This window comes from Mus pahari, chromosome 7 (assembly GCF_900095145.1).
Source record: "Mus pahari chromosome 7, PAHARI_EIJ_v1.1, whole genome shotgun sequence".
Taxonomy (NCBI): domain Eukaryota; kingdom Metazoa; phylum Chordata; class Mammalia; order Rodentia; family Muridae; genus Mus; species Mus pahari.
In genome coordinates this window covers 71618478-71633165 of record NC_034596.1, presented here as the reverse complement: position 1 = coordinate 71633165, position 14688 = coordinate 71618478, and the positions used below count along the sequence as shown (strand labels likewise).

The window sequence follows — 14688 nt, the reverse complement described above, 5'->3', positions numbered from 1 at the left end:
GCTGTAGCATGGCCAGTGAGCTGTCATTTCATCCCTGTGAAAGCAGCTTGGAATATTGGTTAGTTTCCCTAACACGAAGGGGAAAAACAGGTAAAACAGGTATTCTTACACCGAGGCTATATACAGTCAAATGGCCACAGAAGAGAAACAATTTTAATTAATTTATATGCAAGAATATTCACTCGGGGTTCTCCACCTCCAGGAAAGAATGCTGGGGAAAACCACACAGGTGACACATGGATTTATTGCACAAGCTGTCAGGAGTGCTCCGTGCCACACCTACTCACTTCCATTTTAAAAGGGAGAAGGCAGAAAAACACCTGCCGGTGTGGTCGTAGGGGAGGCGATGGAGGAGGATGGAGGCAGCGAGAGCTAGTTCCCATGGAGCAATTACTGGAGACGAACAGTTACCGTGCGTGTGTGGCCTTTCTCTGTTGGAGACTGTCCAATTGTGATCTTCCTCAGGAATCTATCGTTGGTGTCCAACACTACGGCGGAAAGGGAGGGCATGAAGAGTGCTTAAGAAAAGGTACATGAATAAAGGAATGGGGGGGGGGGCTGGTGAGATGGCTCAGTGGTTAAGAGCACCGACTGCTCTTCTGAAGGTCCTGAGTTCAAATCCCAGCAACCACATGGTGGTTCACAACCATTTGTGATGAAATTTGATGCCCTCTTCTGGAGTGTCTAAAGGCAGCAACAGTGTACTCACATATCATAAACAAATAATAAATTTTAAAAATTTAAAAAAAAAAAAGGAATGGGGATATAGTTCAGTGGTAAGGCAGTCTAGGGAGGGAGGGAGGGAGGGAGGGAGGGAGGGAGGGATACTAGGGTAGATAGCACACACCTGGAACACCAGTACTCTGAGAACTGAGACAGGACAATAACACATTTATGGCTTTCCTAGGCTAGGGAGCATGACCCTGTCTCAAAAATAAACAAATAATTCCAGAGACGTAGGGTCCATAAAGCTAAAGGGAGGAACAGAGTTTAGTGTGTGTGCATGCACATGAGTGTGTGTGTGTGTTGTTGTTGTTGTTGTTATTGTTGTTCTTTCAGAGACAAGATATCTCTATTATGAAGCTCTGGCAGTCCTGGAACAAACTTACTATGTAGACCATACTGGCCTCAAATTTACAGAGATTCCCCCTGTCTCTAACCTCCTGATTGTTGAGATTGAAGGTGTGCATTACCACATCCACTTTAGCAACAGAGTTTTAAAACAACAAATCTAGTCTAACAATAGTTTAATACTTGATTTCAAAATGGTCTACAAAGCTAGAATACAGTGTAAGAGACACCAGAAATGTAGAGAGATGGCACTTAAAGCGAAAGGAATGCGGAGTGGATAAGCTTCGTTCCTTCTAAAGAATTCAAACAATTATGAAATCTGGACTCCACTTCAAAGCACACTCTATATTAGCAGTGAAACACAGAGTGACCCAGTTTATGAAAAAGCTGAGGTGTAGATTGTTTTGTGGGCGACTCGCTGACCATACACCCCACACAAGAGCCATCAACTCAGACCAAGTGCGGATGCCTGCGAAGCACTCTAGCTCTCAGGCCTGGCCTCTCCTTAGCACATTCTCTGGTGATGACAGACTACATACCCACTATATAACCTCAGGTAACCTGGACAGGCCAACCACCAGCCGACCCAAACCTCGCTCCCCAGGGCTCGATACCCTCACTGTTTAGTGGACTCCTACTTTTTCTTTCCCTATGTATAGAATCTCATCTTTGCCGTGGGTTCACAGAACCAGGCTCCCAGAGCCCTTGGAATGTTAAGGAGGGGAAGCACCTCAGGAGGGGCACGGTCACCAGCAACGACGGGAGACTGGAGGGATGGGACTTTCAGCTCTATCTAGAGAAACTGACCCCCCACTGCACTGAGGAATAGAGGTGAAGTTGAAGACCTAGAAAAACATCATTACACCGTTGCTTGTTATCTATTTAGTTGTGTAAAACAGTGACTTTTCAAGTTAGCTGACAGTCAGGGAAGATGATGCACAGAGCTTAAGTTTCCAACCGGCTCTTCCCTTATAGTTTCTTTTGTAGCAAACCAATAAACATCAGGAAAGGAATAGCAGCCAGAGGTGGTACTTCATGCAAGGTTGAGGAGTTCAAGGTCAGTGTAGGCTACACAGTAAGACGCACTCTACACGTGAACTCCAAACACACACACACACACACACACACACACACACACACACACGCTAAAGGAAATGATTAAATTAATGTATTAAATTCTCAGAACAGATGGTGAGCTTCCTTCTTCTAAAAATACTGCAGCGGGGTCTGGAGAGATGGCTCCTTGGTTGAGAGCACTTATTGCTCTTGCAGAAGACCAGGGTTCAGTTTCTAGCAGCCACATGGCAGCTCACAACCATTCAGAGTAACTCCAGTTGCAGGAATCTCATGCTCGCCCAGTCTCCTTGGGCACCAGGCTTGGATATGATGCTCATATATGTATGCATGAAAACACCCAATATATATATATATATATATATATATATATATATATATATATACACACACACACATATATATATAAATTAAAATGGGGCCTAGAGAGGTGGCTCAATGGTTAACAGCACTGGCTGCTCTTCCAGAGGACCCAGGTTCAATTCCCAGCACCCACATGGCAACTCACAACTGTCTAATTCCAGTTCCAGGTTATCTGATGCCCTCTTCTAGTTTCTGTAGACATTACATACACATGTTAAATAAACATAGATGAACTTACTCATACACATAAAAAAAAATAAAAATCTAAAAAAAAATTAAAAAAAAAAGAATGGTATATTGGTGGTCCACAGCTGTAATTCAGCATCTGGGAGGTGGAAGCAGGAAGTCAGCCTCGTCTACATAGAGAACCCCAAACCAGCCTGGGCTACATGATCAAAACAAACACCAAAAACTCCAAACAAACTGGACATTAACAGTCGCTGTGCCAATAAAGACAAGAAAAAAGTTGGTAAGTCGGCCTTCTGGAGCATTCTGCATGGTTTGATGGAAATTCCCTCTCTGCTGTGATACAAAGGAGTGGAAGGAAAATAAAATCCAAAGCTATGCTAATTGTACAGAGATAAACAACATATGGCCCTGAAGCCAGGCAAACGTCTAAAGGCTGAAGGCTGGCAAGTGTGTAACAGGAGGAGTTAATAAAAGGAAGAATGATTAGTAGGATAGATCCATGAAAAACCAAGTCACCAGTGCCAGAGTGTTCTCAGAATAAAACGCACACAATTCAAGTGATTAGACATCATTTTCCCACTTCATGACACCCAAACTTTCTGCATAAAATTGAAACTTAAGAAATGTTATTTTTGGTTTATGCATGAACTTCCCTGAAATCCTCATTTCAATCAACACTGAATAGATATCCAACCAACCTCACAAAAGGGACATCTACATTGCAGCTAAGGCTGACAGGCAAAGCAAAGGATATGACCATTTTGGACCCAGGAGCCTCCTGGAGAAGGGAGAGATGTGGGGTTACCAAAGTACGGGGGGTGGGGGGGGTGGGGGGTGGGGGAGGCGCAGCCTGGGCTGGCTGGGTATATACCTCTCTGCCATGTTATGGTTTCTGGATCAATATCCAGTCTTGCAAATCTGTTTATCTCGTCATCTGTCAGTGTGGTGGGGTCAGTCTTCTCAATGCCTAGCCTCTGAAAAGAAAGGAAATTAAAACATAAAATAAGACAAGAGCCAGCACTCAGGAGGAAGAGGAAGGCGGAACTCTGACTTTGAGGCAGTCTGGTCTACACAGAGTATTTCAAGATGGCCAGGGCTATACAGCCAGACCCTGTCTCAACCAAACCAAACCAAACCAAACCCAAAACTAAAACAAGAGTATTCATCCATCCATTCATCCATCCATTCCTCTGTTTCCTGATTATAGATGTGACAGCTACCAGTTGCTTCAAGCCCCTTCTGCTTCAACTTTCCCACTAATATGGACTGTACTTTGAACTGTAAACTAATATAATCCCCCCCCCACGCCCAAAAAAAGACAAAACAGAGAAGCATACTTTTTTTTAAATTGACCTTTATCTTTGAGATAGGGAAATAAGGACTATGATTGAATCCAGCCTGTGGAATGGCAGCATCTTAAATACAGAAGGGAAAACTGTGACCTGATCCCCTGGCTAAGCCTGGAGGTTGTTTCCTATTCCCACTTGGTATGTCTGCCTCTGTCTGAGCCCCATAGACTTCCCTCAACCCAGCCAAAAACAGCCCCAACCAAGAATCACCACAATGCATTTCTGGATTCACTAAACTGAAGTGAAAAAGAATATGCACAGCCTTAAAAACCAGACTGAGAAACCCAATTGAAGTCAAATTTTAGGAAAGGCAAAATTGAGCAGCAATCAATGAAAAAAAAATCAATTTAAACTCTTTTACACGCTTTTCTATGGCTCAGTACTTTCCCTGGCTTCTTACTGTTCTAAAAAGACACAAAAAAGGGTTTTATTTTTCTCCTTACAGAAGTTAGGTACTTTTAAATTTTATTTAGTGCCTGTAAGGGTCACTTCTCAAAATGGAAAATGCTTATCGAACAGTCTCCTTCTCATCTTCAGCAGACATGAGTCAACAGCCCCAGAGACAGGGTTTCTCTGGGTAGCCCTGGCTATCCTGGAACTCATTCTGTAGACCAGGCTGGCCTTCCACTCAGAGATCTGCCTGCCTCTGCCTTCGGAGAGCTGGGATTACAGGTGTGCTCCACCACTGCATGAGACCATGAGCCTAGAACTTGATGCTCTTCAAAGAAACCCACAAACAGCTCAGTTGCTCTGCTAACAACCTGCTGTTGGAGGTGAAGGTCAATCTCAACTATCAATTTGGTAAGGTCTAGAACCACCTGGAAGATAGGTCCCTGGGCATGCCCACGGGGAATTCATTATGATTACTTTTACGAAGGTGAGAAGACCACACACCCACTGGAGGTGATAGGCTTTGAATTGTGACTGCATTGTACAAAATGAGAAAGTGAGCTGAGCACACATTCTCTCTCTGCTGCTCCACTGAGGATACAATGTGACCAGCTGCCTTATGCTCCAGCTGGGACTTCTCCACCATGATGGGCTGCGATTCCCTACAGTGAGCCAAAATCGAGCCTTTTCTCTTCAATTGCTTTCATCTGGATTTTTTTTTTTTTTTTTAATCATAGCAACAAGAAGAAAGAGTAACGAAGGCAGTCACCCACTTCTGACTGAGCCCTCTGGGCAGACTATGAAAGCTCTCTGTCCTGGGCATGGTGGCACACACTTTCAGTTCCAGGATGAGGAGGCAGAGACAGGTGGCTCTCTGTGACTTTGAGGTCAGCCTGGTCTACATAGAGAGTTGCAGAACTGTCAGGGCTATACAGTGAGACTCCATCTCTAACACACAGACACCCTCACCCCCCACCCCTACCGCCCCCACCACGGAAGCAGTAAATGCACAGGAAGAGTACCTGGGAGAGAGGCATAGGAACCTGGGCTCTAGTTTGATCCCTGTAAAGGGAACTGCAGCACCCAGAAACATCTCTTGATCTAATTTCCTTGAGTGAACTGTGTCCCTTCTCCCTACTGACAAGAAGAGGCCCCTTTATAAAAGGTACAGTACCGGGTCATCTGCTCCTCCCATGGTGCCCCAGCAGACCTCAGACTATGGCTTTGTCATGATAGAGTAACACTTGATGTACCCAAAGCACAGGTTTCAGGGGAGGCGTAAAAAGACAAGCTAAGGAATATCAAACTGCTTGAAAGCTAGCTAATGTATTCTCAGTGGGCAACAAAAACCACAAACAAAAACCCAGATACAAAAATTATCAACAGAATTGTAAGTAGAGCAACATGTAAACAACGTAACTGGGTAAAGGAAGCTCCATCAATCAATCAGAGTTGCTCAGGGCAGGATAGATGGCTTGGATGGCTTCAATTGGGTTTTCTCGGTTTCTCAGTCTGGTTTTTAAAGCTGTGCATACTCCTTTTCATTTCAATATATTTAGTGAATCCAGAAATGCATTGTGATGATTCTTGGTTGGGGCTGGTTTTGGCTGGGTTAAGGGAAGTCTCTGGAGCTCAGTGTCAGAGGCAGACATACCAAGTGGGACAGGAAACAACCTCTAGGCTTAGCCATCTATCTAAAAACTCTTACTGTTCTTGTAGAGGACCCAGGTTCAGGTCCCAGCATCCATATGGCAGCTCACAAATGTCTGTAACTTCAGTTCCAGAGGACCAGATACTCTTTTCTGGCCTCCAAGGACATAAGGCTCACCCACACGTGTACACACACACACACACACACACACACGCATATTAAATAAATATCAAAACAAAACAAAACAAAAATCTCACAACACGTCAGGGTTTGGGGATGTAGTTCAGTAGGAGCTTAGTAAGCACGAGAGCCTGGGTGTTCTCCTGAATACCACAGGAAAAGATAAGTTGCAAAGAATTAAAAATAACTGAACAGAACTGTTGATAAGCAGCACACACCATTCAGTGAGTGCTTACTATGTGCATATATAAGCACATATAAACTATTTCCTTACTCCAACAGAATTACACATGAATATCCCTGTGCTATCCCTTTATACTTACACCATCGCTTGACCCACGACTTTTGGTCTAGACTACTCTGATGTCCTGTCTCCCTGAAGATACCACAGAAACGGAAGCACAGTCCGTGACCTTTTTTTTGACACTGGCTTCTTTGAGTAGACAGACGTAATGCCTCTGAGAATCAACCAAGTTGCTGTGCCTTTCAGCAGCTCATTTCTTTTTATTGCACAGATGCATGGCAATTTGTTTAACCATTCATCCATTGAAGAACACTGAAGACTTTTCTCACTTTGGGGAGATTATTAATAGAGTCATTAAAACATGTATGCATGGGTTTTTGTGTGAATGCCAATTTTCATTTTTCATGTAAAAAAAATCAAAGACAGGAATTATTAGGGTATGTGGTAAAAATATGTGCTTGCTGCCTATGTAGGTTTGGGTAGATTATTCAGAATGCAAATTCACTAACAAGTTCGAAAACTCCAATGACTTGAGTTCAATTTCTCAAACCTAGGTAAAGCCAGATGTGGTGTGCACATCTATAACCCGGTACTCCTACACCAAGATGGAAAGGGACTAGAGGATGATGTTCTACATAGCAGCAGAAACCAGAGAGACCCTGCCACAACAAATCAGAAATTAAGGACTGACTCTCAAAAGTTGCCCTCTAACCTCTACATAGTACTGTGACCCACACGTGCCTACATTTAATACACATAAATATTTTTACATGGATATATATATATATATATATATATATATATATATATACATACACACACACACACACACACACACACACACTAATACTCTGAGAGTCCTTTATCTATGTAGGGCAAGCATTATTAAGCTCGTTTCATAGAAGACTGAACCAAGAGGTGGCCCACAAAGAACATGTCCTCAAGATCCCAGGGCTAGAGAGAACACAGCTTCAAAGTCCAGAAACTGCACATCTCCACAATGCTGTCCTCAATCTTCACATTAAAAAGCTCCACCCTCTCTCTTCTTAGCTGAGGACGGATTGTCAGTTCTATTTACTGTATGATCAATCACTATGATTTATAAAGAAAGGAGGGGAACCCCTGCCTTCAATCCTTGTTCTCTTTAATTAAGTGTCTTACGGTATCATCTATCGTAGGCAAAAGCTTACCCGTAGCCTGCGGACCTGGATGTCAGAGAACTTTCTTACTCCATTTACTGAAGGTACCAGACGATTAAAGAGAGCCTTAAAGAAAGAGCAGAAAAGAGCTTTAGATGAGGGGGTCCTACTGTCATGGCACCTGCATCAGCACTCACAAGGGACCAATACTAATTCAGGTACTCCCCCTGCACCTCCCCGCACACGCCCTCTGCATTCTACCTTGTCTGTCTGGGTCAGCTCATGAAATATCCGAGCATCGATGGCAGCAGCCACGAGGTTGTTAGCAGCAGTGATGGCGTGGATGTCACCAGTGAGGTGGAGGTTAAACTACAAAAGAGCAGAAGCCATAGCAGACTCCGCCTTTCCCGCCTGCAGCCTCCCACCAACACAGTCTCCACACTAACACCAGTGGGTGCTGGCTGAAGTGCTGCTCTTGGACAGGCTCACGAGTGGGCTTCTATATGCCAAGCAAATGCTTGACGCTCTCAGGAGGCTGAAGGAGGCCTGCCGTCAGTTCAAGGCCAGCCTGAATTACACAGTGAATACTGAAGAAAAACCAAAGTCCAGCTATTTGGCCCTGGAAACAACTCCCAGCGAAGGAATTAGCAGTTTTCCATATATGTGCAGGGAACAGAGCATGCCCCCACTCACCCCCCCCCACCTCCCGCCAAGGTCAGAGGCTGCACAGTCCAGGAGCATAGACAGTTGTTCCCCTCTGGGCCCCCACACTGCTCCTGAATCCCCCAGCCCCTGATGCTTCTGGAGACCATGTAGCATGCATGTGTTTGCTTGATCAAAATGACTTTCCCCATTGAAAGGCTGAGCCTGAGTCCAAGCTGTTGTCTCAAGTCTACACTCAAGTCTACAAATAAAGATTTTTGTTTGTTTAATATATTGCTCCTGCCAAGGAACAAGTGGAACAAGTGGAGTGCCCACTAATCATCCTCATTCTCTCTCTCTCTCTCTCTCTCTCTCTCTCTCTCTCTCTCTCTCTCTCTGTCTCTGTCTCTCTCCTCCCCCCCCCCCTTAAATTTCGTCTCTGGAAAAGAAAATCTATCACACAGGGTAGGGTTCAGTCAAACCCTGGGCTGCTTTACCTCTTCCATAGGAATGACCTGGGAATAGCCGCCTCCTGCAGCGCCACCTAGAGGTCAGAGCAACAGCGGGAACCCAGGTTAACTTGCTTCTCTGTGAATTGGAATCCAAAGACCAACAAACCCATTTTTCATATCTACTAAGCAAATTGTTTGTTTACTCTCTCTATCACTTGGACAGATGTGAGCAGGTGTTTTCTAATTTCCTTTCCTTGATCACGCTGAATAGGCTCTCAATTGAAATCGGAGTGCAAATGACAGAACCATGCACACACACATACATACCTACTCATTATCTTTAGAAGCAGGTTCCCCGTGATTCCTAACATGTTAGAAACCCAGATGACAGCTACATAAAGGCAAGCCCATGTAACTTCCTACTCGCAAAGCTACTTTAGCTTCCAGAAAAGGAGTCTCGAAGGCGCACACCGAACAGAGACACCAACTCTTCCAGAACAGAAGATAGCTACCAGAAAACAGCCTTAGCCTCAAGGGTGCTGTGGCCCATGTGGCCAACAAGAGGCTGGTCAAGATGTCCAGGATGCTGTAACATCAGCATGAAAGAACAGGTTTCATTTTTGTGAGGAAGACAATGCAAGGAGGAAAATTCAATACGAGGAAAGAGAACACTGGGTTCTTGAATCAGAATAAGGGACAAGGCTCCTGGAGTCAAAAGGGGGGGGTTATTACAAGCTCAAAGGCGGGGCACAGCGGCACATACACATCATTCCAGCACTCAGGAGGTAGGAAGACGGCAAACAGGTCAACCTGGGCTACACAGTGTGTTCCAGGGCAGCCTGAAATACCTGGGAAGACCTCGTCTCAAAGCCAAAAGGAAGCTAACAGCCAGAGCAAGTCAGAGCTGGCAGGAGCGAAGAAGTGTACCTGCTGAGAGCATTAATTACTGCAACAAGCAGAACATGATACCTTGTCAGCTAGCAAATGAAAAAGCCGCCTCTAAGAACATATTATAATTAATAAAAACAGTTTCAATTAAAAGAGTATGTTTTGAAAGTAGAAGCAACGCTGTCTAAGAAAACAGAGAGGAGCAATGGGAGGGGGAGGAGAAAGGGAGGGCGCGGGGATCTGGGGTGCACAATGCACATGTGTGTAAGGTGCCATTATGTGGCACAGCACCGTGCACACTGGAGATGTGCAGTGGAAGCTAAGACAACAGCAAAGCATGTCTGCGTGTGTAGCTCAGGGGCCATGTGTGCCCAGCATGTGTGCCCAGCCTTAGTTTAATCTCAACCAATATGTGCAAAATAAATACACAATGTCAATAAATAACATAAAGGAAACAAAGAGCATCACTACAGAAGCATAGTGGCTCAAATGAGGAGGTTAAATACAGCGATCCAGTGTCCTCACCAACTCAAGTGTGGTGTGCAGAGGCTGAAATGGGCGTGAGGCAAGAGTCACTGTGGTTTGTAACTTTCCCAGTGCTGGGACCCTTTCATACAGTCCTTCTTGTTGCAGTGACCCACAGACATAAAATTCTTTTAGCTGCTACTTCAAAACTGTAATTTTGCAACTTATGAATCATAACGTAAATATCTGATATGTGACCCTAGGGGGGGTGTCCCACGGTTTGAGAACCACTGCACTAGGGGCTGGTCAGAGAGTTAGTGGGGTAAAGACACACTGCCACGCCTGACAAGCCGAGTTAAGTCTCTAGGATACATATGGTGGAAAGAGAGAATAAACTTAGGAGGTGGTGCTCTGACCTCCGTGCATAGGCTGTGGTGTGAACTAAGTCACTCACTCACTCACCCACAGCTAACTACCTACCTACCTAACTACCTAACTACCTAACTAACTGTGTGGTGGAGCCTTAACCAAATCCCCAGTAAAGTCCCACTGATGCCATCATAAATGGTGATGACATCTCATGGTGGAGAGAATGACAAAAACACATAGTGCTTAGCACAGTACCTAGCAGAAGGCATTCACTAAATGAGACAGGGAGGCATCGGCGGGGCTGGATCATTTCAGTGTAAGCCTGGGCCAGCAGCTAGGATTTCTTTTGCTGTTACTAAGACAGTGGAGTAGATACCGGGGTCAAATGAAACCCCTTTGAACTCCATTCTACACTTCCCGAGAATCTCTGCATATGTCAAAACGGTAGACCTTGGGTAATAGATAGACGAAAGCCTTCCTCAAATGCACCACAATACAAATGTCTGAAGCAAACATTTCAGCTCTCTAAACCAGCCAAAGCCCCCCCCCCGCCCGCCCCCTGCTGGGTAAAGAATCAGTCTGAGAAAGGCAGGGGAGGCAGGTGCCTCTGGCCACAGTACCTTTTATCCCAAAGGTGGGGCCCTGCGAAGGCTGTCGCACACACGCAAAAACATTCTGATGCAGGTGGGCACCGAGGGCCTGCACCAGCCCGATCGTGGTAGTACTTTTCCCTTCTCCCAGCGGTGTTGGAGTAATTCTTCAAGAAGAGAGCAAGAGACAATAGAATTAATGTCACCAGAGTCACTGCACAGTCTAATAATAATCTAATCTAAATGATAAGAACCAGGGGCTGGCAAGATGGCTCAACAGTCAAGGGCACTTGCTGTTCTTCAAGAGAACTGAGTTTGAGTCCCAGCATCCATGTACCTAACAAGCAAGCCACCTAAGCTCACGGCCATCTGTGGGTTAGCCCCAGGGGAATCTTACATGCTCTCACAGCCTTCCCCTGAGTCTCATCCAGAACTCATACAGAGGTCACATGCAAGAACCAGCTCCACTCTTGCATCCCTGCATGCAGACATCATTTACGTACACAGTAATAAATAATAATAAATAAAACCGTAAAGAAGGTTAGCTCTACTCACCACAAGAAATATAACTGACATTTGACCCCGATGTTCCATGATTTTAAGTTCTTTTCCAAAAAAATTGACATTTTTTTTTTTTGTCCTACATGTCCACAACATGCAGTGCCTGAGGAGGCCAGAAGAGGGCATCAGACTCCTCAGGGCTGGAGTTACAGACAGCTGTGGGTACTGGGATTCAAACCCTGGTCCTCAGGGAAAAGCAGCCTAGACTCTTAATCACCAAGCCATCTCTCCAGCCCCGTTCCCCACTTAAAAAAAAAAGATGTATTTATTTGTTTTTATTTTATGTATACAAGTGTTTTACCTGCATGCATGTACGTGTACCGCGCACACACACACACACANACACACACACACACACATGCCTGGTGCCCTCAGAAGCCACATGAGGCCACCAGATCCCCTGGAACCAATCACCTCTTCAGGAGTCTGTGGGCACCCACACTTACACATGTTCTCCTGCACATAATTTAAAACAAAAATAAAACCTTAAAACAACAACAAAGAGACTAAGCTCTTCCACACTGTGCGCAAATGCCTCACTGGTGACAAGGGACAGCTGAGTCGCAGAACGCACATACCCAGTCACCACGACATATTTCCCATCTGGCTGATGCTTCAGGCGATCTAGTGCCGACAGCAAGACTTTGGCCTTCGTTTCCCCGTACAATTCCACCTCTTCTGAGAGCAGCCCGATTTCTCGGGCCAGGTTACCGATGAGCTTTGGTTTGCAAGATCGTGATATAGCAATATCACTTTAAAAACACAAGGATGGGCGTCACTCTTTAGTCACTGCATTTAATTAACCCCACACTAGCAACAGGCTCCTCCCCCCAATCAACGATGCCGTCAGAAGCACACATGGACCTGTGGTACCCAGCAGTTAACCAGCCACAACGTTCTAACCAAGAACATTTCACTCCTACCTTGGGACAGGTGTCTGGAGGTTCAGCTTGTTATATTGAATTGTCCACTTCCCTGGCTTAAATTTCTGCAGGAAGCGCTGTGCGCTCTCTACTGTGCTCTGGGCAAAGGGAGAGGAATGGAGGAATCGAATAGTTTAACTCCACACATCAGGTCTGAGCCCCAGGTCACCACAGTTCAGACCAACTGAATCCATCCGCAACCCCCCCTTGTAAACACCTCAGCTAGAAGGGAGAGAGGAGGTGCCAAGCTCCGGGGTCTGTCTCACCTACTCCAGCAGGTGTACAGCCAGCCAGCTTGTTTAAGGGCGCTGCCTCCTCTAGCAACGTGAGGGATGCCATTGCTTGTTCTCTCCCTCCTCTTTCCTTCAACAGACAACTATCGGAGCCTAATTTCTGAGTGGGTCTTAGTGGTGTCTTTGGGTACAAAAGTCTCTAGAATAATCCAGAACTTCCTGTGCCATACCTGCATCAGCATTGCCACAGTCATGGGCCCCACGCCACCAGGGACAGGCGTGATAAAGCTCGCCCTCTCCTTGGCCTCATCGTATGCCACGTCACCCACGACTTTCCTTCCATTTGGTTTTGTATCATCTGGTTCAGAAAAGGGGGAGAAATCAAAGTAGAGTCTCAGAGGCACAGTGATGTAATCATAGAGTCTCAGCAGCACAGTGACATAGTCATCTCCAGCTTTTATGAGCTTGGCTCCTCGTCCGCAGAGGATATTAGTCCCATGAGGCTTGAGTGTCTAATTAAAGCTACTGGACATGCCCGGGGTGCAGTTCTGTGGTAGAGCACTGGTTCAACACGAGACGGGCCCTGGATCTATTCCAATCCCTAGTGCTAGATAGATGGCAGGTCTTCCCCATCGTCTAGGGAGAAAATTACATTATCTGAAAAACCTCAGGAGGTGTGTAAGTGGCAAGAACTGAAAATTAAAATAATTTAAGAATAAATACTTTTAAAAGGGGGGCTTTTCAGATTCCAGAGAACCCTTTTATAGTCCCTCTGGTGATAAATAAAATACGCTTCTTATTCTTAAAATGCACGCCCTTTTAAAATGTTAATTTGTCAAGGCCTACAAAGGAATTTTTTTTTTTTTTAGGTACACAAAGCTCCAACTATGTCACAACTGCCAGATACGTTTCTACAGCAACTGTCGGCAGTTACAGAGCTCCAGGCAGGAGCCAGAGGAACAATTCAACATCCCATTCCAAATACTGAGCAGTTCCTTAAATGCTTGCTCAAGGCAAAAAATATAATTACACTTCCCTTAAAAGGACCAGAAGTACAAATCTCTCCAGCGAAGAATAGCTATTCAAGGGAACAAACTCAGAGATGCCCCGCCACTCACAGAGAACATCCTACACCTTGCTCTGGTGTACTTCCGGGAGACGCTGAGGGACAGGCCTAGACCTCGAAGCACTAAAGTTCCCAGGGAGGATCTGGTAGAATCTTAGGCACATTTCCAGTTCTCTTCAAGCATGTTGCTATGCTAGGAGAGGAAGTTTTCTGATGTAGCCAAAAAAATAAAAAATAAAACAACCCCAAACCAAGAAGCTTCCGTCTCTAGGATGAGCCCGTTCACTATTACTGTCCTCCACCCTTTGAGGCTTGGGCACTGACTTGTGGTCCAAAAACGAAAAGGCCTAACACACACCCATTCACATTTTAGGTCACTGAAAGGCTAAAGTGGCACACCATGGCAAGAAAGATTCTAGTCCTTCCTAAAGCCTTTTCGGAATGCAGGAGGAGGGAGAAAGGATGGTTCAAAGAGCGAAAGCTGAGCCACAGAAGCACCCCAACCTGGGTGGGAGCCCCACGTTAGGAGCTGGATGCACCTGTAATCCCAACATTCCCAGGCTGAGGGATGGACAGGAAAAATCACCAGAAAACTAGTGGGGGATACGGGATGGTGGAAATGAAACTATCTCAACAAGGCAGAGGTAGGAAAGAACCCATTCCAAAAAGTTAGCCTGACTTCTGCACATGCACAGTACACACTGACCAAACACTATGGGGGTTGACTTAATTCCCTGCTGAAGAAGGGACAAGAGCCTCAGCACTACTGTGTGGTCGGTAGGAAAGTGGCCACGTAACAGCACGGTTAGCCGTTCCTAGCTCTACGCTTTCTCTGTCAATGGAATTTTC

The 14688-nt window shown here is 45.4% G+C and overlaps 1 protein-coding gene across 1 annotated transcript in view; it reads right to left on the bottom strand.

Moving 5' to 3' along the window:
• Mthfd1 (methylenetetrahydrofolate dehydrogenase, cyclohydrolase and formyltetrahydrofolate synthetase 1) overlaps positions 1 to 14688 on the bottom strand; it is a 65150-nt gene that overhangs the window by 18891 nt on the left and 31571 nt on the right. The window contains exons 9-17 of the mRNA XM_021202701.2: positions 13004 to 13131; positions 12541 to 12638; positions 12196 to 12369; positions 11087 to 11223; positions 8790 to 8836; positions 7912 to 8019; positions 7702 to 7776; positions 3569 to 3671; positions 412 to 488 (exon numbers count right to left, since the gene is read on the bottom strand). Coding sequence (XP_021058360.1) covers positions 412 to 488; positions 3569 to 3671; positions 7702 to 7776; positions 7912 to 8019; positions 8790 to 8836; positions 11087 to 11223; positions 12196 to 12369; positions 12541 to 12638; positions 13004 to 13131 — 947 coding nt within the window. The remainder of the gene's footprint in view (positions 1 to 411; positions 489 to 3568; positions 3672 to 7701; positions 7777 to 7911; positions 8020 to 8789; positions 8837 to 11086; positions 11224 to 12195; positions 12370 to 12540; positions 12639 to 13003; positions 13132 to 14688) is intronic.